This window comes from Harmonia axyridis, chromosome 5 (genome assembly GCF_914767665.1).
Source record: "Harmonia axyridis chromosome 5, icHarAxyr1.1, whole genome shotgun sequence".
Lineage (NCBI taxonomy): Eukaryota > Metazoa > Arthropoda > Insecta > Coleoptera > Coccinellidae > Harmonia > Harmonia axyridis.
Genome location: NC_059505.1, coordinates 16,008,901 through 16,031,408, shown reverse-complemented (window position 1 = coordinate 16,031,408; position 22,508 = coordinate 16,008,901). Strand labels below are relative to the sequence as shown.

General features: G+C 37.0%; 3 protein-coding genes across 3 annotated transcripts in view; all 3 read left to right on the top strand.

The window, feature by feature from the left end:
- LOC123679837 (rap guanine nucleotide exchange factor 4) overlaps positions 1–22,508 on the top strand; it is a 697,170-nt gene that overhangs the window by 661,826 nt on the left and 12,836 nt on the right. The gene's annotated exons all lie outside the window — the stretch shown is intronic.
- On the top strand, positions 17,716–19,235 carry LOC123680281. Its single transcript, XM_045618094.1, has 2 exons — positions 17,716–18,963; positions 19,179–19,235. Exons 1-2 carry the CDS (start codon positions 17,716–17,718, stop codon positions 19,233–19,235), a joined length of 1,305 nt encoding a protein of 434 aa, XP_045474050.1.
- LOC123680280 lies at positions 20,061–21,032 on the top strand. The gene has a single exon (XM_045618093.1). The coding sequence runs from the start codon at positions 20,061–20,063 to the stop codon at positions 21,030–21,032; it is 972 nt and encodes a 323-aa protein (XP_045474049.1).

The window sequence follows — 22,508 nt, the reverse complement described above, 5'->3', positions numbered from 1 at the left end:
TGTATAGTGATTCCAGCGTGGCCCTTTTTTGGTCATCACTCAAAGTGATAGGAATCGAGGAAAAATGATGAGCGAAAAGGTCAGCATCGATACCATGAGAATGACTAGGCTTCTGAGATCCTATGCCTACAGAACGAAGGGTTTGCCAAACTTTTTTGGGAGAGACATTGATGAGATTCTTATGGAAAAATTCCCGCTTTTCACTTCTACACAGATGATTACATCTATTTCTCAATACTCGATATGCTTCCCTATTTTCCACAGTGGAGTTCCTCAGATAAAGCGACTTCATTTTATCGCGTTTCTTCATCAACCTTTTTAGACCTTCGCTCAACCAGGGGCATGGTGGGTGTTTTACTCTTACCGGTCTAAGAGGTGCTACATTGTCATAAACTCTTAAAATGTTTGCCTTAAGATATTCAACCTTTGCATCAACCGTAGGCATCCTATATAACGGATTCCAGTCGACTTTACTAATTTCATGTTGAAACACTGTTTTATCAATATTAGTTAGGTTACGACAATTTATGACAAGTGGTTTCTTTTTGGGGCGCTTGAAATTAAGTGCAGCAAAAATAAGGTTATGGTGAGAGAACTGATAGGCGTCCCTTTGGCCGTGCGTATAAATTTTATTAGGACTGGAAGTCACAATCAGATCGAGCAGCGTACTAGAGTTAGGCAAGTGATGAGTCGGCTCTTTATTCACTAAATACAGGTTATAACTATTGAAAATATTACATAGGATTTTAGAGCGATTAGTACTCTGTAGCATGCATGTATTCAAATCTCCCATCATAACAACATCCGGATAATATGGTAAAAGCTCACTCATGACGGAATCGAATTCTTGAAAATAATTGAATGAAAGAGGTGAATAAAGAACGCCGACCAATAAGCGCTTACGTAAATTGATTTCCACGAAAACATACTCCAGGAGAGGTCCGTGATCCGGGACCGACTGCTTTACAATCTTATAAGGAATTTCTTCCCTAATATATATTGCCACACCACCACCACGACGGTGGACTCTGTCATTTCTCAACAATCTGTAGCCCCTCACCTCTACCATGGTCGTTTGAATAGAAGGTTTCAGCCATGTTTCACTGACAAGAATTAAATCATATATACAATCAGTGAAAGTGTTCAACATGTCATCACGGTGTGCTACCAAACTTTGTGAATTTATGTGACATATGAGGAAATTATTTGGTAGCACTTCACTTGAATTACTATCACCCGAAGTATGAGGTGGATCATCAGATTCCAGCAGGCTCGAAATCTCGTACTCAATGCCGCTTGGGTCCAGGACATGGGAAGGGAAGGAAGTATCGAATGTGTAGTCATAATTTTCCATAATAAATCCAAATAAAATTAAAAAAACAAAAATTACAAGTCAAGTAAGACTTCTAGACTGTAGTGAAATGAACGAGGGAAATAAAATCAACAATATGTAATAAGAAAAAAAAACAATAGAAATTCGCGGCCACTGTGAAATATTAAATGAGAAAAAAAAAAAAAAAAAAAGAGTGCCCTATTTGCTCACATTTTTGCTTCTAGTATTCGGTCTTGAGCCCTTAGTAGGCAAATTCTGGGATCGAGCAGCTTCTGCACCCCCCACAGCAGCACTCCTCAACTCATGGATCTGGGACAAAGAAGATATCTTGATTTTACGTTTACCCACCGCAGCATGTATATAACCATTTTGTGTCCATACATTTTGAGAACCAAAAGCAGTCCTTGCATCTCCATAAAGCTTCTGTCTCTTCCTAGTGAGAAATTCTGTGATGAGTATGCCAGAGCCCTTCAGTTTCCTCTTGGCAGACCATATCGAATTTTTGTAGCTGAACTTGGTAAATGTAACCAGAAGAGGTCTTGGTTTAGAATTATTCTGGCCAGTGGGCTTGCCCAAACGATGAACATCATCTATGCATTTTTCAGAGGGCAGATGGGATTCAAGCTTCATTATAGCAATCACGTTCTCGACCAGTAAAAGAGGGACTTCATCTTCTGTCTCAGCAACACCATGAACAAGAATGCAAGTTTTTCTTGAGTCGTTTTCCAATGCCTCAATGCGATCATCAAAATTCACAAATATTTTCCTTATATCATTCAGCGCACCAGTGATATTCTGTTTAAATGCGGAGAAATCTTCTTGCAGGTGATTTAAGTATGGATCATTACCACTGGTATCAATTGCTCGCTGCAACCTCGAGCTAAAATTGCCGATAGATATGTTAAAATGTTCTTCTAGCCTTCTGAACTCCTCTGGTAGATCCATTATGTTTATGCAGTGATAATATCCGATGAACGCACGAAACTGAAAGTGACAGCACAGATGATCCCGAATAACAGGTGGTGAATGAATATTCGATGAACGTATGCGCGATATGATTGTTCTTATCGCTTGTTTACAACAATTATTATTGAAAACAATATCCAGAACTCCGAAAGAAAAACACCAAACATCCAAAAATACCAAGCACAGGCACTCAATTGTTGTACTGTTCAATTTCAAACTAAACTTTCCAATTAGATATAAGGTAAAAACAAAGTTTTTCACAGCGCCGGTATGAGTGTCCTCATCCGATCATATCTCGCTCAATGGAGATATCAGCATTTAAAACAATTTCGTAAAACCTCTCGGTACAACCCTCGATATCTTGGTATGTGTGCAAGGTTGACCAGTCAGCTTCTTCTAAATATAATATTATATTTTCATAATTGGCATTCTTAAAATCATAAAAAGTATTTACTGACCTTGAAACCGCCACAGATGCCTCACTGAAAACAGCGAAATATAAGGCGGGATGATGTAAATCGCATGGTAAAATAATATCGTTCGCTTCTTCTATTTTGACAGCAGACTGAGGCGCACATATAAGATCTAGATAAACATCATTAACATTTTTTACGTGATTCATCTGATATAATTCCAAAGTAGCCATAGTTGACCCAAGGATACCCTGATTAGAAAAACCTCCGCCAACACATAACATATTCGGACCCCAACTAGCCCCAGGTATATTGTAGTCCCCACAACAGATAAATTGGGAAGAAGGGTACAGTTCTATAATTCTCTCGAGATCTTCGCAGTGTGTAACATATTGAGATGCTGCTGTATTCGGTGGGATATATACAATGGAAAACAAAAAACATTTCGATGCGATATTAATCATAACATACAACTGCTCAATGTTAGAGCTTCCTAGAAATATTTACCGGGAAGAAAACTGCCTTTTCACAGCTATCAAGACCCCATTACCTCTTTGTTTGACGTTATTGGTTTCGTCTCTATCTTTTCTATAAATGATATATTCGTTAAGACCAAGTTCGGCATTATTAAAACTAGAGTTTAACCACGTTTCTGTGAACAATATTACAATATTAACATTTGACACTGAATTTGCAAATTTGATCATTTTTGTTCTTAAGCCTCTTACACAGGGCCCCCGCAACCGCGCGTGCAACGCGTGCACCGCACGCGGGCGCCACTCTAAAAGGGCGCCAAAACCTCTTATAGACCGCATGAAGAACCGAGGGACCAAAGGTTTTCGAAAAAGATTCTTTCAAATTTTTTTAACAATTTTTTTTCCAAACTTCTTTTTTGCAATTTATACAAGTTTCCGAACGTCGCAATCGGCATGAAATAGCCAGATATTGGTTTACAAAAACGCATACTCGATGCTAATCCTAGGGCATTTTTTGCGCCATGTGCTGCACACAGCTTAAATTTAACTGAATATTTCCCTCCTGTCAAAAATTCTATGTATATGGAGAACAATTATCGAAAATTACAGCGAATATTTCCCTCCTGTCAAAAATTCTATGTATCTGGAGAACAATTATCGAAAATTACAGCGATAATTGCATTGTAGGAAGAGAAACTGCACTGCGATAATTGTTCTGTTCATAGATGCATAGTTTCTATGCATCTTACACAGTTCGAATCTATGGCAATTTAATTCTAAATCAGTTTAACAAGTATGCAACAGTTTATTCGGGAAATATTCCCCCGAATTACACTCGTGCATCAAAATGACCGGATAATTTCGCATTCCAGCGTGTTTTCTTTGAAAAACTCATGCAGTTTTTATGACAACACGCTGTCATGCAAAATTATCGGTAATTTTGATGCACTTGTGCAATTACTTACGAAAATGATGCTGCTAAGGTTTCAAATGAAACAGTGGACTCTTTTGATATTGTACAAGAACTTTATATATATTTCTCTTCATCCACAAGAAGATTGGAATGTTATAAAAAAGCATGATCCTCAGTTAGGTACATCTAAAACCCCTAAGTGATACTAGATGGTCAAGTAGAATTGATGCTAAAGTTTTATTTTATTCAAATATGTTATAGCCTTTTAGAAATAGCAGAAAATGAGACTTTTAACATGGAAACTAGACATAGACATTTCTCTTTTATTAAATATTCATTCTTTTAAATTTATTTGAAGTATAATAATTTCTTATGATGTTTCATTCCAGATTAATATTGTAAGAAAAATGATGCAAAGTGTAGCGATTGAAATTAAAGTGTGCCAAAACTATTTGAAGAATTCAGTTGATCATTTCAAAAATTATAGGGATGATAATGTTCTCGAGTAAAACCTTGCGGAAGCTGGAAAACTAGCGGCTGCTCTTGAGATAGATCAAGGTTTTTCTCTATTATATACTGTAAGACGAAAGTATAAACCAAAATTGTTCGATTATGAACAGACGGATGAGGCACCACAAGATCAAAAAATCGCTTTTAAAATAAATTTCTTTTTGAAAATAATTGATCAAACACTAAGTTCCTTAAATAGTAGGTTTACGATAACGTTTTTTGTTTGTTTGTTTGTTTGTGATATTCTTAAATTAAATGATAAATATCTATTAAAATGCTGTCATGCTCTTCAACAAAAGCTAACTGATCAGGAAAAAAAGAAGCTGACGTGAAAGAAAATGATTTATTCAACGAGATAAAAGCCCTAAGATTGTTTTCATTATCTGAAGCGAAAATCCTCTTGAAATTCTACAATATATTTTCGAAAATAATCTTACTTCTTCTCTACCGAATCTTAGTATTGCCTCAAGAATCCTTCTCACTTTACCTGTGTCTGTTGCTTCTGGTAAGAGATCATTCACTAAATTAAAAATAATTGAAAACTTTTTGAAGTCTACCATGTCATAAGAAAGATTTTCTGGATTGGCAATCTTAGATATAGAGCAAGAGATACTCGATAAAATTGATTGATTGATTATATGAAAAATTTTGCAACAGCCAAATCTAGAAAAACATCCATTCAATTTCTGCATTGATCCTAATTAAATGTTTATGCCTTTATGAATAATTTATAGCAGAAAACAGCTTAAGTTTTGAAACACATTAAAAATGTATTATGTTACAACTAACACCATAAAGTTCTTAAGGCAATGAAGGTTGCTGATAGATTTTCAACCATTCTACACTAAATTCTTAACAAAACAAAAAAATATCGATTATCAAGGAGTGCTTTTCTCCACCTCCCCTCTTTAAGGGGCGCCAAAATATGTTCCGCACGCGGGCGTTGATGTCCCTTGCGGGGGCCCTGCTCTTACATTCTGGTAATAACAATGGATCTTAAAATTACCTGCTTGAATCTTATGAGTAGACGATCTATGGGACATTTGCTCTTCTTTCCATGCGAAATGGTCGAATTCGTGTTCCCTCCGGCCAATGTTCAGCTGCAAGCAGTACTGCAAGGTCTAAATCCCTACTCCCCAGCTTGAAAGACTTCTTTGTCACGCTTAGATTTGAGATCAAAACACAGAATATCCTTTTCTGGCCATCTTTCATTGGCATACGCTATGATGTTCTCAGCGGTTGTAGCAACATTAAGGCCTCCCACCCAAATCCAATTTCTTCCTTTTGGTGCCGGTTGGATCAATGAACTGGGTTGAGACGTAACTTTTTTGGTCATTGCGGAACGTTTATTCTGATGCTCTGGGTTTTTATTATGATTTGTCCCAGTCAGGTGTTTGATCTTAGAATTAGCATTGGATTTTTCAGCTGGCTTAGTAGATTTCTGGTCACTCCCCTTATCCAGGTTGGCCGATGTGGTCTTTACTCTGTTCTTCGACAAGCAGTTTACCTCTGGCACCTTCTTTGTAGGTTTTAGAGGTGGCATATCTCTTTCGATATGCTCAACCAATACAACATCTTCTTCTCCTAATGTCTTATGTTTCTCGTCGGAAGTTAGAAGCCGAACCAAATCGATGTTGCGTTCCTTCAAAACACGGACTTCTGTCCGTAACTCAGATATTTCAGTTACCATTTTTTGTAACATCGATTCTGATGCCCTGAATATCAAATTCTCCAGATCTGCAATAGGGGCTTGATCGTCGACTTTTTGAGATGGTCCCGATAATTTGGAATCAACGACCAAAATACAAGTATCGCAGTAAAATCTCAGATTTCTGGACTCCGACAATGTTTTCACCACTGGATCTTTGGTACGCAAGCACTGTACATGCGATTGGGACGTGCACAATTCGCATTTTATGAACTTATTATTAACGATGAAGTTATCTTTACAGATCGGGCAACTCCTACACAATAATTATTTGCCGACGACATGATATTGCAGCGGGTGGCCCCCTTTAGAAAACAAATTCTTCTTTATCTGAGAGATAAACATCTGGTAATTTTCTTATTGTAACAATGGAAATTGTTTCCCCGGTTCAGAAATATAACGTTAATTTTCTTATTTTCTCCTCAATATTTAGGGGAACTGGTCAATCACTAGTACTATGTAAACAATTGAAAACTGTGAAATTTCGAAATTAAAATCCACTGTTTGCTAATGAAAAAGCCGAATTTATGAAGAGCGATAAAACATACGTCTGTCACAAATGAACAAGATAATTAAATTTTTTTTTATCCTGTACATTGGTACAGGAAGACTCGTCGCTCCAAATGATCTTATTGAAAAAATCTGGATCTGCATGATGTTTTCGCAAAATTTGCCGGCAAAATTGAATTTCGTTGAGATGAATAATTATGCGAGTAATATTTTCGCACATAAACAATTGCCATTGTTCACTAAGTAATGCAACATCGAAAATTTCTTAACAGAATTGACAAACTTGATTTTGTTAGAAACGTACCCATTTGGATAAAAACAGCCATATCTTTTTTCTTTGAATAACCTCTTCTTTGATACCTCTTTGAAATCACTATAAAATAGACAATTTATTGGTGTAATGTGCAGCAGTAGCTCGGTACATTTTTTTCCACTACGATGGGCTAAACTTCATGAACAAAATAATCCACTACCAAAATTTCCAATAAAAATATTTCTCATAGCCCCCCTTTAAAATTTTCGGAGGATGTTTTTAATGTTAACGTTAAAATCATTCTTCAGCAATATTTTACTGAAAAAATTAACCAGAAAGATGTAAAATTGTACCAACCGTAAGGGCAAAACTATTGAAAGGGGCAAAAATTCATTATTCTCAACAAAAAAAAAATCTCGAAAACGGTAAGACTTTTATGATGAGAATTTTGTCATAGCAGGTGGGTTATCCTTTGATCTACATTCTCCCTCGGTTTGACGTGGTCTTTACGGGACACCCTGTATACTTGATATCAAGATTACTTTCACTGGCTTTCTTTCTTCGTTGTAATTCAGCGCGCAAATTGTTTAGCTCAGTTATTTGCTTAGGAGTTTTATCATCTGACATTGAAATATTCTTCCATTCCGGGATATTCATCAACGTCTTTCTTCTACGCAAGATCTTCTGAACCACTAACGGATTCGTGAATGAAACTTTTATAGGTCTCGGGCGCAATGATGAGGTAGATGAAAGCTTTCCCAGTCTGAATTGGTCCAACTTGAAACCGCTGTAAGTTGTGTTGAAGTGATCAATAATCTTAGTTACAGAAGTAGCGTCCACTCCTGGATCTGCCTCAAGTAGCCCACGAATGATGATGTTATGTGACCGTCGAAATTGTTCAAGGGTCTCCTGCTGACCAGGACCAGCAGATGAAACTGAGTTGCTGGACTCGATGGCAACCGCCCCTTCCCTGATATCAGACAATGCAGACTCACAACGCTGTAGACTAGTTTCAAGATCATTGGTTCTGCAAGATAAATCCGTCAGATTTTGCCCGAAATTCTTCATTTCAGAGTCGTACCTGTCCAAAGCAGTGTCGTACCTAGATAGAGCAAGTGAATGCTCTTCTAGTTTGAGTGTGTGGTTCTCCAGTATATCTTTACACTGCAAAATATCATCCCTCAGAAGATGTTGTGATTGTTTTATTTCAGCGATGTCGCGACAGTTTAGCCAGCAACACATCGAACTGATTGGACGACAAATCCAATTTTTCTCGCGACCCCGAAGAAGTACGAACATCTGATGAAGCGGAGGTGTGCCTGCTGCGAAGGGCACGACCTTCCTTGCTACAGTACCCACAGGACCATTTCCTGGACGCAACTGCCGGGTCAGTAGGTGATAGTTGCAAACATTTAAAGTGGAATGGCTTAGAGCAATGAGTGCAAGCAATGCACCCATTCGCGGAAGATTCTCCTTTGGAGTAAATGTGGCACTTAATTATATTTACACTCATAGACCCTTATTATCCTCTGCAATAAAATGTGAAAATTGTTCACCTTACTGCCAAAAGAGGAGAGGTGAAAGGATATGACTATTCTTCACTCTCTTGGGCCCTTAAGAGAGGCTTCTAACAGACAGGAAGGCCTGGGAGAGAAAGGTGAAACAAACAAGAGGTAGGAAATGTGAGCGAAAGGAAAACAGCTGAAGTGCGTAAGAAATTGACGCTCCCTGAAATAGTCGAGCGACGTACTACCACTCGTTGACTGAGCGCCGAGCGGTACTGGTTGATTCGGTTGGTGAATCCGCGATCGTCAGCTGTCGCGTCGATAAGATAACAGATGGGGTAGGGGACACGCAGAATCAGATGACTGTATCAGTAGGGGATCACCGCCAGTCAATGTTATTAAAAAACAAATAAAAAATAGTAAGATTATTAACGCAAATAAGGGCCGTAACCAAGCGATCACAATACCTTAGTGAGAACAGCATTGAAAGCACACAAAGAAAAACAAATCTTGATCTATATTCACTTCGTAATCTCTGAAAAACTTCGCAAGATACGACAACACGTTCGCACACCACGGAACTCGTTTATATGTTTCCATGTTTTATATTGAACTGTAAAATGCATACTCAACATTGTAGGTTTTTTCGATATTTTCAATTAAGCACTTGATTATCCAAAAAGCCTCCAAAAGCCCTCTTTTATCAACTTTTCTAATTAATGTAGAGAATGAAAAGAAATTTTTTCCGAAAATTCAATAACTACTTCTTGTAGAGAATTCATTCAAGATTTCAAAACATCCCTTAAATTTTCTGTGCAATCATTAATTGGTGAGATATTATTGGTCAAAGACAAAAAGGTCCTTTTTTTCAGCGAGAAGTACTCGCATCGAAATTTTGAAAAAAGGATATCAAAGCTGAGTGAACAAGTTAGCTCATCCATATAGTGGTTAGGTTGGAAAAAAATTTCCAAGTCTGTATGTCAAAAATGAAACTAAAAAAATTTTGCAGGAATTTTAGATACTGAATTCATTAGGATTGAGCGATACACGATACAAATTTTTTCATCATGAGATCTCAAAACTATAAACTTCAAAAAATTTTTTTTTAAATTGAGATACGACCATTGTTATCGAAAATCCAGCCATTTGAAAAATCGCTAAAAATTTCGAATTACTACTACACTAATGTAGGTATCTATGAATTAAATCGTGACTGATAAATTAAGAGGAAAAATCAATAATTCATACTACTAAATATTTTATATTATTCATTTCGAATTTTCTACGAAGCGAATATTGTATGAACAACAATTTGCTATCATTGAAAATTCGCTCAGCATACTAAAACCATTGTTAGGGAGAAGATAGTTAGTTACTTCGGTTCAAATATCATTGGAGGATATTGGGCAACATCGTTAGAGGGCGCCACTCCGGAAGAGGCCCAACATGATGGGTTGCCTATGTGCAATGTTGAAAATTCAGACGAGTATTAATTTTTGGGTATGGTGAACAACAGATGTCTCTAGTGCGTTTCTTGTTCAATCTTTATTCATCTTTCTGTGAGGGCCTTGGGCCACTTCGGCAATTGGCGTTTCAATGATAGGGTAGAAAGGAATCCAACTTGTTATCAGAGTCAGAGACAACTCTGTCTCTGTTGTTAGACTAAAGTAGTAATGATTAGCTGTGCACAGGGTGGCCATTTGAAAACGAAACAGACGAAATAAAGTTTTTCGATAGAAATGCTCGGACAGGTCGATTTCTGTTTCGAGGGGGACAACTTAAGATGTAGGTTACGGACGCATAGCGCTTCAACCCTTGCTACTACAACCCTCACCCCCAAATTTTGAATAGGGATGATGGGGTGAGTGATACCTCATTTGAAAGGTATTTTTATACTGATTTCAGCACAGTAATTGTTTTGTCATTTTATGCATTAGTTCTCGAAATATTCTTAACTAAGTATTTGAAAATGAAGTAGTGTTTTCATGGCACTTGTAGTGTTTTGTGAAAAATCGACATTTTGAGCTTCAAAACAACCATGACTGTGGCTTCCTTCCTAACTAACTAACGCATGAATATTTCGAGAACTAATGCATAAAATGAAAAAACAATTACTGTGCTGAAATCAGTCACTTGATGAGACCTCCAAAAGGAGCAAATTTTAGCTCGTACCCTGATGACGATAGTGTATTGAGCTCGGAAAAAATTTTGACATCGCTGAATATTCCTCAATCACCCCATGATTCCACCTCTTGCTCGGATGATTCATTACTTTCTATAAATTCAGAGAGCTCGACAACTTTACAGGATTGTGGAGTTGCTTATTTTGCAGGGTATCTCCTGATAGATAGATAGATAGATATTTATTGGTGAGTTACAATAGAATTGTTTTCACAAGTCGAGAAATGAGCATAAACAGACAAAGTCATACAATACAGAGGGAATGTATAAATAGGTTTAAAATGCAAATAAATATATAAACATATAGGTTAAAAGGCGCATAAATATATACATATATAAAATATACACACATATAAAGGTATAAGCAAATGTAACTAAATAAATATTTCACGAACAGAGTATCATAAAAAATTTTCGTTGTCCATCGTCATCTTATTAAATTCGTCAAGTGAATAAAAAGCTCTTGTCGTTAAAATCTTAATTAGCTTGGACTTTAGCTGTTTCGTTGGCAGGTTTTTAGCCCCACCCGGAAGTTTGTTGTAAAGTGAAACTCCCCAAAATTCAGGTCCTTGCTGTGATCTCTTTAATCTAAAAAAGTCTCTTCTAATGAGGGACTTACCTCTTGTGTCATGATCGTGTATATCCGATTGGACACGGAAATCATCTTTTTTTTTGTGGATATACATAATATTTTCTAAAATGAAAATTGATGGAAATGTTAAGAGATTCAATTTCCTGAAGGTATCTCTACAGCAATCGCGATAGGAAAGACCGCCAAGAATCCTGACTGCACGCCTCTGCAATCGGAAAATGGAGCTGGCATGGGAGCTGTTTCCCCACACCAGTATACCATATCGCATGTGCGTTTCAACCATAGCTAAGTATACAGACCTGAGTATATTCCTCGAAAGGGAGCGGGACATAGTTCTCAGCGCAAAAATCGAACTGCTTAATTTGGCAGATAGAAAATTCACATGGTCTGCCCAAGAGAGCTTGGAATCTAAAAAAACTCCAAGGAATTTAATAGAGTTCAGCTTATTGCTCTCCCCGATCTCCCTCAGGCTAAACACTTGTTCTTGTGTTTTTTCCCTATTTATACAAAGGCCATTTAGAGAGAACCACTCAGTAGCCCTCAAACGCGCCATACTTGATCGCACCAGCAAGGAGTCGATATCCGGGTCATCAATGCTGAACGTGGTGTCGCCAACAAAAAGCATTGTTCTCACATCAGGAACGAACTCGGGAAGGTCGTTTATAGTTATTAAGAACAGAACTGGTCCCAGTGTGGATCCCTGAATTATACCAGTCCGAATGGGTCTTAATCCGGAGAATTTGCCGTTCATATATACCACTTGTGATCTTTCTTTTAAAAAGGAATTTATTAAACTGATCGCGGATCCACCAAATCCATAATTTTTAAGTTTGATCAGGAGCTTGTCGTGAGCAACGCAGTCGAAGGTTTTCGTTAGATCAACGAACGATGCCGAGCAGTGACTTCCACGCTCGAAACAATCAACCGCATAATTGACAAACTCGACAATAGCATCAGTTGTAGCTCTTCCCTTTCTATAACCAAACTGCGAGGCGGAAAACAGTTTATTGCTCTCGAAAAAATGCACTATCTGTCCCGATATTATTTTCTCGAATATTTTCGAGAATACCGGTACCAGGGATATTGGTCTATAATTATTAGGATCATTAGCATTACCTTTCTTGTGGACCGGAATAACTTTGGAAATTTTAAGGCAGCTTGGGAAAACACCGGCAACCAGACATCTGTTAATAAGTTTAGTTAGCTGTGAGATCAACGAATTTATATTTGATTTTATTACTCGTACGGAAAGTCCATAGAAGTCAGCTGATCCACTATTTTTCAGTCCCGAAACAATGTCTCTAATAGAGATTTGGCCTACCTCGTGAAAACAGAACTGCAATGCCGGCGAGACTTGTGCTCTGAAAGAATGTTGGAATGGTAAAACGGAAGCGGGAAGTTTTTCTACTACCCTTTCGACGCAAGAAGTAAAGTAATCACTGAATTCGTCAGCGCCCAAGTTACCTCCCAAACCACTTTCTTTTCCTTGTATATGTTCACGAATAACTTGCCAAGTGGTTTTAGCTTTGTTGGTCGAATTAAGGATAATTTCGTCAAAAAATTTTTTCTTCGCGCTCTCGATGACTTTCCGGTAATTCGAACGTAATTTATTTTTCAACCTGTATAAATTCTCCGATCTGTAGTGAGAATACATCGATTGAACCATAAGCAAGTGCTCCCTCATTGATTTGAGCTCGTTAGAGAACCAACCACGGCCTACATCTGTGCATCTGACTCTGACCATCCTCTCCGGGAAGGCGCGATTGAAAGCATCCACAATAATGTTGTGGAACTTACAGAAGCAATCGTCGATACTCAAACCATCAGGTCCATCAAAATCAAGAAAATTCCACGAGCACTCCGAAAGGACCTGATGCATGACATTGAATCCTATCTGCGTGAGCGGTCTGACCTTTTTGTACCGATATGAGAGCTTACTAATTAATGTACAGGCTTGAAAGACTTGTGCATCATGATCCGAAAACACAGTTTTCAAGATCTTAACATCCTCGCTATGTGTATCGAAATTAATGAAGATATTGTCAAGGCAGTTTTCTTTCCTGGTGGGTCCAAATACCTTTTGCCTAAAACCTGCCTCATTATCTGAAGAATTAAATTTAACATTAAAATCACCACAACATACAATTTTACAATTACATTCATTTAAATGTGATAATAGAACTTCCATATTTGAAAAAACAAGTTGAAATTCCTAGAAGGAGACGAATATAGGTATACATACTACTATGATACCTAATTTATCCAGTTTAATTGCTGATATCTCGCAGTGGACCTCCAAAGTTAGTTGACGTATGGCATTTAAAGCTGGAAAATCGTCGCTACAGGTCGTCGAGTTTGTAACAAGAATCATGGAACCTCCCCTAGTCGATTTGGTTCTAGAGTATGAGTGACCAACTTGCCAACCTCTCATGCAGAATCCTGCAATCTCATCAGAATAGAGCCAGTGTTCGGTCAGGCATATTACGTCAAGTTTCGTTTGTTGAGAGTAGATAAGACATTCAAGATCATTTATTTTATTTCTTACACTCTGAATATTTAAATGCAATAGGCCCATAGACGTCATATCTTTCGTTCTATTAGATACATGGTTTTTGGGATATGTCTTATTTTCTAGGTTGCAATTGATATTCCCGTCTTCCTTTGAAAAAACTTAGTAATGTATGCTCCCTTTGGCCAGGTATTGGAGTTACTGGCCATTTCAAAATTGTTTTCATTTATAACAACCTTGAAGGAACTGTACTTGTCAGGAAACCTTGATTTGACTGATTGGCATTCGGCCTCTGGGAAAGACTGCTTCACCATTGAGGTGAACTGATCTAAAGTTGTGTCGGTAGATATTCTAGACACAAAAAGTGCAGTTTTCTTCTGTATCGCTTTCACAGGATTTATTGTGGAACCACCTGTTATGTTCCAGAATTGATTATTTTCTCTTATGTACCTTTTTTTGGTGGGCTTTGATTCAGGTTTTTCGGAAGATTTTATTTCGCGTTCCTTAATTTCATATTCATTTCTCGACCTCCCTTTCTTATGTGCGACATATTGCCAGCTATCAGCTTCCAATTCTATATTCTCCACACATGGAGCAGTTGGTATGGGCTGTGATATTTCAGAGAGATCGCTGATATCATCGTTCTTATCTGTTATCATAGAATCGGGATTTCTTTTCGGAATTAATATGTTGGAATTCCCCTTATCATCATTAGATTTATTTTTATTATATTTATTCAATTTCTTTGAATGTTTACGTTGAATATTATCATTCTCAATGCGAGTGACTTCTAACTTTTCTAGAAGATTTATATGCTTTCTGAGAATGTCGACTTTGTCATTTAGCTCAGCGATTATGTAATCCTTCTGATCAATAATTATTTTTAAAAAATGGGACTCACCGTGTTCGAGACTGACATCGGTTTTATTAGTTACAATATTTTCTCGAACTTCCATAACTTCCAAATTTTCAGGATTATTTGAATCAATAATTGACTTCTTGAACAGTGATTCATTAATATTGGATATTCTCATCTTTAATCGAATTATTTCGTCATCTTTGATTTTACATTCACACTCTTGTTGATTTCCACAGCAAATTACAGTACCTTTCGAGTTCACAAAAGTACCAGGTATTTTCAATACACAGCTAGGGTGATATTTGGACTCACACTTTCCACATAACACAAATATCTTGACTTCTTTTGTGCATTTTCTGCACGATACATCGGAAGCGGTGTTGCTTCGTGGCGCCATGTTAACGTCGAATGAAATGTTTAGACAGATACAAATGTGAACAATGTAAAATGAAATTGTCGAGCTCCGAAGATATCATAGAAAGTGATGAAGTTTTGATATTTTTTAAAAACTATGAACTAGGTTCTACAGGAGGCTTGAAATACCCCACTCGCTTAATGAAAAAATTCACAGAGCTGGGAATGAAATATTTCGAAAAATATTTTGAGAAAAATTCAGCGAGTAAAATTCTTTCCCGAATAAGAAAGCTCTTTATTAAGGGTCTACATTATCGTCAATCGGGGTGGTTTGATCACGATTCTGATTGCGAACCTCATAGGTCATATATTATAGACCTCCTTATTAGAACACTTATTTTTAAATATTGTAAAAAAGTGTCAGATTCTGTAAAAACGCCGAACAAAAGCAGAAATGTGAAATTGTCGATAATCAGACATGCCTGATTTCATTCACTTTTGTACAATTTATATGTATATATATAATAAACAATTTAAGCAGAGAATAATATTAATCGATTAAAATCAACCATTATCAAAATCGTACTTCGGAACTAATCTCGAGATCAGACAATAATTACAAGGTCAATATTGGTCGATTTTAATCGGTTAATATTATTCTCTGCTTATATTGTTTATTAATTAATTAGTGTTTGTTAATTGTTGATTTTTTGCTCTAACGTCTTGTGCAAGCCGATTACAGCTTTGTAATTGAAAAAAACATGAACCTAATCATACATTCAATAAAGTCAAAGAGCATTCCGTTCCTTTAGTTTAGTTATAAGAACTTTTAATGTTGACGTCTTTTGTTATCCTGTATAAGAATTTGAAAAATAAATCTTGTTAAAATTTCATAGCTTGGTGTATCTACTTCAACTTCATTGATTGGAAACCTTCCGAGGAATATTATTCAATGCTTAACGCCGATCTGAGACGGGAAACTTATATGGAATTTTATAATTTTATTTTTCATGAAAAATCTCTTTGCAAACCAAAATTCGATATAATTTGAATCGAATATTCAGCTGAAAAAGTCTTATATGTATCATAAATTAAACATTCACGTCCTATCATAAAACAAATGAGATTTTCACAAAAAAGAGAATAGTTTTTTTAAATCAAATTTTCTTTTTCTTTTGGCAGTATTCCAATATTTTAGTTACCTATTTGAGGTAGATAACCTTGACATGAAACTATTCACTGATAACAATTTCACATAATCAATTAATTAAATTTAAAATTTTCTTTTCGAAAAACTGAAAAATAATCTTATACTTATTTTTCTCCAATCACAGTATTTCTTTTCAAACGCAAATCAGATCATACATTCCCTTCACGATCTTAATAGAATGAGCGAAATCCGATAACATAAACAAACCCCGTTACGACCAAAGCAATAAAATCCCAAGCTCGAAACCTGGGTCATAAACTCAGTCTATTCAACATCGAAGTGTTTCTACTTTACTTGGCTCCGATAATCGGAGCCAACCCAAAATCTTGAGATTACCGTATCAGGGACGAGAAATTACCGTATTTGGGACACTTTTACCGTACACAGAACCACAGAAGTACATAGAGAAAGAGATAAACAATTCTTTCTATTCTATGGCCATACCTAACCTACAAATTGTAATTTAAACTTGTCAAAATTTAACTAAGCCCTAAATAGAATCGAGACAACAGGATATATCTAAAATGAACTATATATATATATATATATATATATATATATATATATATATATATATATATATATATATATATATATATATATATATATTGTCTCCAGATAACAGTCGTACTATAAATATCGTGAATCTATTAAGGGAATTCGACTGATAAGAAGGATTTCAGTTTTACTCTTTATTCATACCAAGCTTTCGGAACTGGTTAGTTCCTTCCTCAGGGTTACTACAATTTTAACAATTAAAATTAAAATTACAAATACAAAAAGAACTATCCCAAATCTTTAAAAACAGTCACTTACAGAATTTGAGGTTGTCTCCTTAATAAGTTAAAATTCATCAATTAACGCAAATTTTTAAGTAAATTAGTCTCAAATACTCTATCAGTTGGATTAATCTTTCTTTGTCAATTGGATGTGAAGTATAAACAGTGTGTCTAACCTAACTTAATTATTTTCTTTGGTACATATCACAGAATCGCATCGCGTCAACTTTGGTTTACTTTTTCTTCTTATTTTTATTCGTCTAGTGGTCCTTCATATAATCGTTCCCGGTTTGGATATGTTAACAGGAACGTGTAAACATTGCTTAATCTTTGTACGTCAGTTTTTTTATTTATTGGATTTTCTTGATTTCTTATGTTGATCATTTCTTGTATCAGTCTTTTATTATATTTACCTTCCGTACATAATACTTCTGTATTTTCAAAATCAATTTTATGATCCTTTTTCATTGAGTGTACAGCTAAAGCACATCGTGGGTTCATTGTCCGGATATCACTCTTATGTAACGTTAATCGACTCTTTAACCATTGAGATGTTTGTCCCACATAGGTGCCATCACATTCGGAACATTTAATTTTATACACTACATTAGATTTCAGTGGGTTCAGTGTCAATTAGGCTTTTAATGAAAAGCCTAATTGACATCATACCACAGGCAGTACTGAAGGAATTCAAGAGAAGACAGAACATAGTATACAACAGACATTTTCACATAACAAAAGACAACAACATTAAAAAAGTCGACAACTTAGAAAAAAGGTCAAGAATTAAGTGGAACAACCAAGAAAGCTGGTTCAAGAACATTTCCTCAGTACAAATTCCTAAGGAAATAGAAGACTTCTTATCGCTAGGATCAAAGTTCAGCATAGCCATACCGGTTAAAGAAATATCAATCAATAACCTTATCACAGATGTTGAAGATATAATACAGAAAACTTCAGAAGAAAATAGAGATATATATCGAACAAAAATCTCTAGTATGATTACCAGTTACATTCACAGAAACAGGGATATCACATACCACACAGAAAAGCCGTTTAGAGAGACAAGAGAATTTCTGAAAAATAATGAAAATTTGATCATTCTGAACAGCGACAAAGGTTCAGTTACAGTAGCAATGGACAAAAATGAATATGTCCAAAAAATGTACAACTTGATGAATGCAGAAAACTTCAAAAAACTTCCAAGAGACCCAACTACAACTTTACAGACTAAATGTAATCAATATGTAACCAGACTGTCTAAATCAAATTCAATAAGTAAGCAACAAGAAAAATCCATGAAAGGTTACAATGCAATATGCCCCAAAATCTATGGAAATCCAAAAATACACAAGGTAGGATATCCCCTTAGACCGATTGTAGCAAGTATACAGAGCCCAATGTCAACACTGGCTGAATTTATAGCAAAAATACTCTCGAATGCTTACAACCAAAATAATGACTATTATATAAAAGATTCGTTTGAATTTGCAACATTTATTAATGACCTTGCTATTCCACCAGAATATGAAGTAGTCTCATTAGATGTGGTAAACCTGTTTGGGAATATATATAAAGAACTAGTGATGAAAGTGCTAGAGACTAAGTGGAGTAAGATTGAAGAACATTGTAATGTACCCAAAACACTGTTTATGGAGATCGTTGAGTTCATACTCGATAACAACTATTTCATGTTTGAAGGGAAATTTTATGTACAGACATTTGGCTGTGCTATGGGTTCCAAACTTAGCCCGGTACTGTCCCTTTATGTTATGGATTATGTTTTGGACATTTCCATTCCAAAGTTGTCCTTCAAGGTGTTTTTCATAAAAAAATTTGTAGATGATTTGATACTTGCAATACCGAAAACAGGCTTGGAGGAGATAATTCAGGTATTTAACAGTTTTGACTTGAACATCCAATTTACAAGTGAAAGAGAAGATGAAAATAATTCTGTTCCATTCCTGGATACAAAGGTTTGCAGAATAAATAACATAATTAAACTGGACTGGTATCAAAAAGAAACAAATTCAAACAAATTCATACATTTCAAATCAGAACATCCGATAAACATGAAAATAAATTGTATCAAAGAAATGAAAAACAGGATACAAAGAATCTGCCATCCAGATATGGTGGATGCGAACATAAAGAAATTACATGAGATCTTTCGGCAAAATTCCTATCCAAAACAAATGCTCGACAAACTAATGTATGAAACTGACAGAGTCTCCATAACAGAATCTCGACGAAAACCTGAACAAATTGAAAATATAGTTCAAGATGACCCTGTAATAAAATATGGCAGCCTTCCCAACATAGGAAATCTAACCAGCAAAATTAAGAATTGTTTTAAAGATGAAAAAGTAAAAATAAGTACATACAACACGAAAACTATCAAGATGTTATACAGTAAATTGAAAGATACAACACCAAACCCACTGAAATCTAATGTAGTGTATAAAATTAAATGTTCCGAATGTGATGGCACCTATGTGGGACAAACATCTCAATGGTTAAAGAGTCGATTAACGTTACATAAGAGTGATATCCGGACAATGAACCCACGATGTGCTTTAGCTGTACACTCAATGAAAAAGGATCATAAAATTGATTTTGAAAATACAGAAGTATTATGTACGGAAGGTAAATATAATAAAAGACTGATACAAGAAATGATCAACATAAGAAATCAAGAAAATCCAATAAATAAAAAAACTGACGTACAAAGATTAAGCAATGTTTACACGTTCCTGTTAACATATCCAAACCGGGAACGATTATATGAAGGACCACTAGACGAATAAAAATAAGAAGAAAAAGTAAACCAAAGTTGACGCGATGCGATATATATATATATATATATATATACATATACGCAGGGGAGCGTAATGCTTTCGGGGAGTGACGACCCCGCGTACCCGAGTCACCCAGCTCCCCAGGTCAGCAGCCTGGGAGTTGCTGAACTGTTGCTCCTATTACGAGAAGTATGTGTCAGGGCGGTAGAGAGCAGCAGGCTGGCCTTCTTCGGAGCCGTCCTGAGGAAGAGCCCGATGGGGTAAGCTGTGGGGCAAGCGGCGCAGCCCCCCGAGATGGCACCGTAAGCCCAATATCAGATCCTCCTAGCAGAGGAGGGAACCAAAGCTTGGACGGAACACAGTACCATCCCGCTGAGGCTCCAAGAACACGAGATGGGAGAGTGCGCTGGACAGAGGAGGAAAATATTCTTATAATGCGCACTCATTTCATTGCTCAAGAACTGCAACAGACAACTGGGAGAACATACCGTGAAATTCTGACAACCATCTGGAACGAGATCAAGCCAGAAAGACAATCGTACCCAAACCTCCTCTCGAACAGAGTCAGGCGGATGCTCGAAAGTGGAAAATTCTCCAGAGTAGAATTGAATAATATCGAGCGGAGCACGAGACCTTTTGCCCCGGTTCCAGAGGATGAGGACCAAAACACTGAATGTTCACCATCAGAAACACTCACACACCAAGAAACTGATGTAAATAATGAAACAAGCCAGAAACGTAGCAAAATCCAACAAATCTTCGAGAGTAACTTACAAATGTACACAAGAATTTCTCCTCAAGAAAGACCACAAATACCGAGATTAAAGGGCTCACGTAAAATCCTTGAAAGTGTACAGAGTGTCAATGATATAATAGGAACCATCCTCAGCAGCCAATCCAATCTGGAAGAAACCACAGATTATGTATACGCTGGAGCAATCACCGTCTGTGAAGTGAACAAAATACGACTCAGAAGTACAGAACCAACGCCGAGAAGAGAGACAACACCACCCTGGAAAATACGACTGGAGACAAAAATAAAGAACATCAGAAAAAAAATTGGCAAACTGCATACTTACCTGCAAACAGACTCACCAACGAGAAAACTTCTCAAATCCATTCACCGCATATCATCGGAGATCCACATTCAGGAAGAGGCGTAAACTTCAGGCAGAAACTTCAAATGGCCTGCGACACCCTGAAACAAAAGGTAAAAGCATTAGGTAATCGCTTAAAACGATATAATGACAGGATGAAAAGATATAAGAACAATCAGTTATACCAAAAAAATCCCAAACAATTCTTTAGATCTCTTGAGGGTACCACAACAGCACAAGAAGAACCACCAACAGCTGAAAATATGCACAGAACCTGGAAACAAATTTGGGAGTCTGAAGGGGAGCATGATGATACGGCCTTCTGGATCCGGGAGGCGGAACTAGAAGCCAACAAGTATACAATGGGAGAAATAAGAATCACAGAAGACGACATAAGAACAATACTCAAAAAGACAAACAACTGGTCTGCTCCGGGCCCCGACGGTATACACAGTTATTGGTGGAAGTATTTTGACTGCACCCACAGAATCCTGGCGAACATATTCCAGAGAGCGTTAACAAATCCGTCTGTCATACCGGAATCACTCACTGTTGGCATAACCCACATGCTCCCTAAAGGCGAAAAAAGTGGAAATCCGAGGAACTACCGGCCAATAACATGTTTATCGTCGGTGTACAAAGTACTCACCGGAGTGCTCACGCTTCACATTTCAAGACACATAGGACAACACAACATACTGGCACGAGAACAAAATGGGTGCCGTAGGGACGCGCGTGGTTGTAAGGAATTGCTTACCGTTGACTCTCTCATCACAAGACAGGCTAAAAGGAAACAACGAAATATATCAATGGCGTGGATAGACTACAAAAAAGCCTTTGACTCGATACCGCACTCATGGTTGCTGAAAACCCTGCAACTCTATGGTGTGTCGGAGGCTTTGGTCAGGCTTCTCAGACACTTGATGAACTCATGGCGAACGAGGCTGCATGTGAATATCAACGGGCGCACATACACAACAGAAGAACTGCAAATCAGAAGGGGAATATTCCAAGGAGACAGGCTTAGTACCCTTTGGTTTTGCCTATCGATCAATTTTTTGAGCAAGCTCCTAAATAAAAGCCACCATGCCATAAATCACCAGCTTTACATTGATGACCTCAAACTTTACGCCGCCAATGAGGACCAACTGATGAGTCAGCTTAGAGTGGTGGCATCCTTCACTGAAACAATCAAAATGGAGATGGGGCTTGACAAGTGTGCGGTCGTACATGTGAAAAGGGGTAAACTCATGCAGGGAGAAGGAATGCTGGTGCAGGACGGAATAGAGATCCAAAGACTAAACACAGAAGAAACCTATAAGTATCTGGGCATCAAACAAGGGTTGGAAATAAAGACTGCTGAAACCAAAACCACGTTCAGGATTAAATTTCTGAATAGAGTGAACAAAATCCTGCAATGCAAACTGAATGCCAAGGCAATGGTCACATCGATAAACACCTGGGCGATGCCTTACTTGGCCTATTCCTTCGGAGTTGTTAAATGGTCCGCAGCAGACCTTAAGGACATTGACATACAGGTGA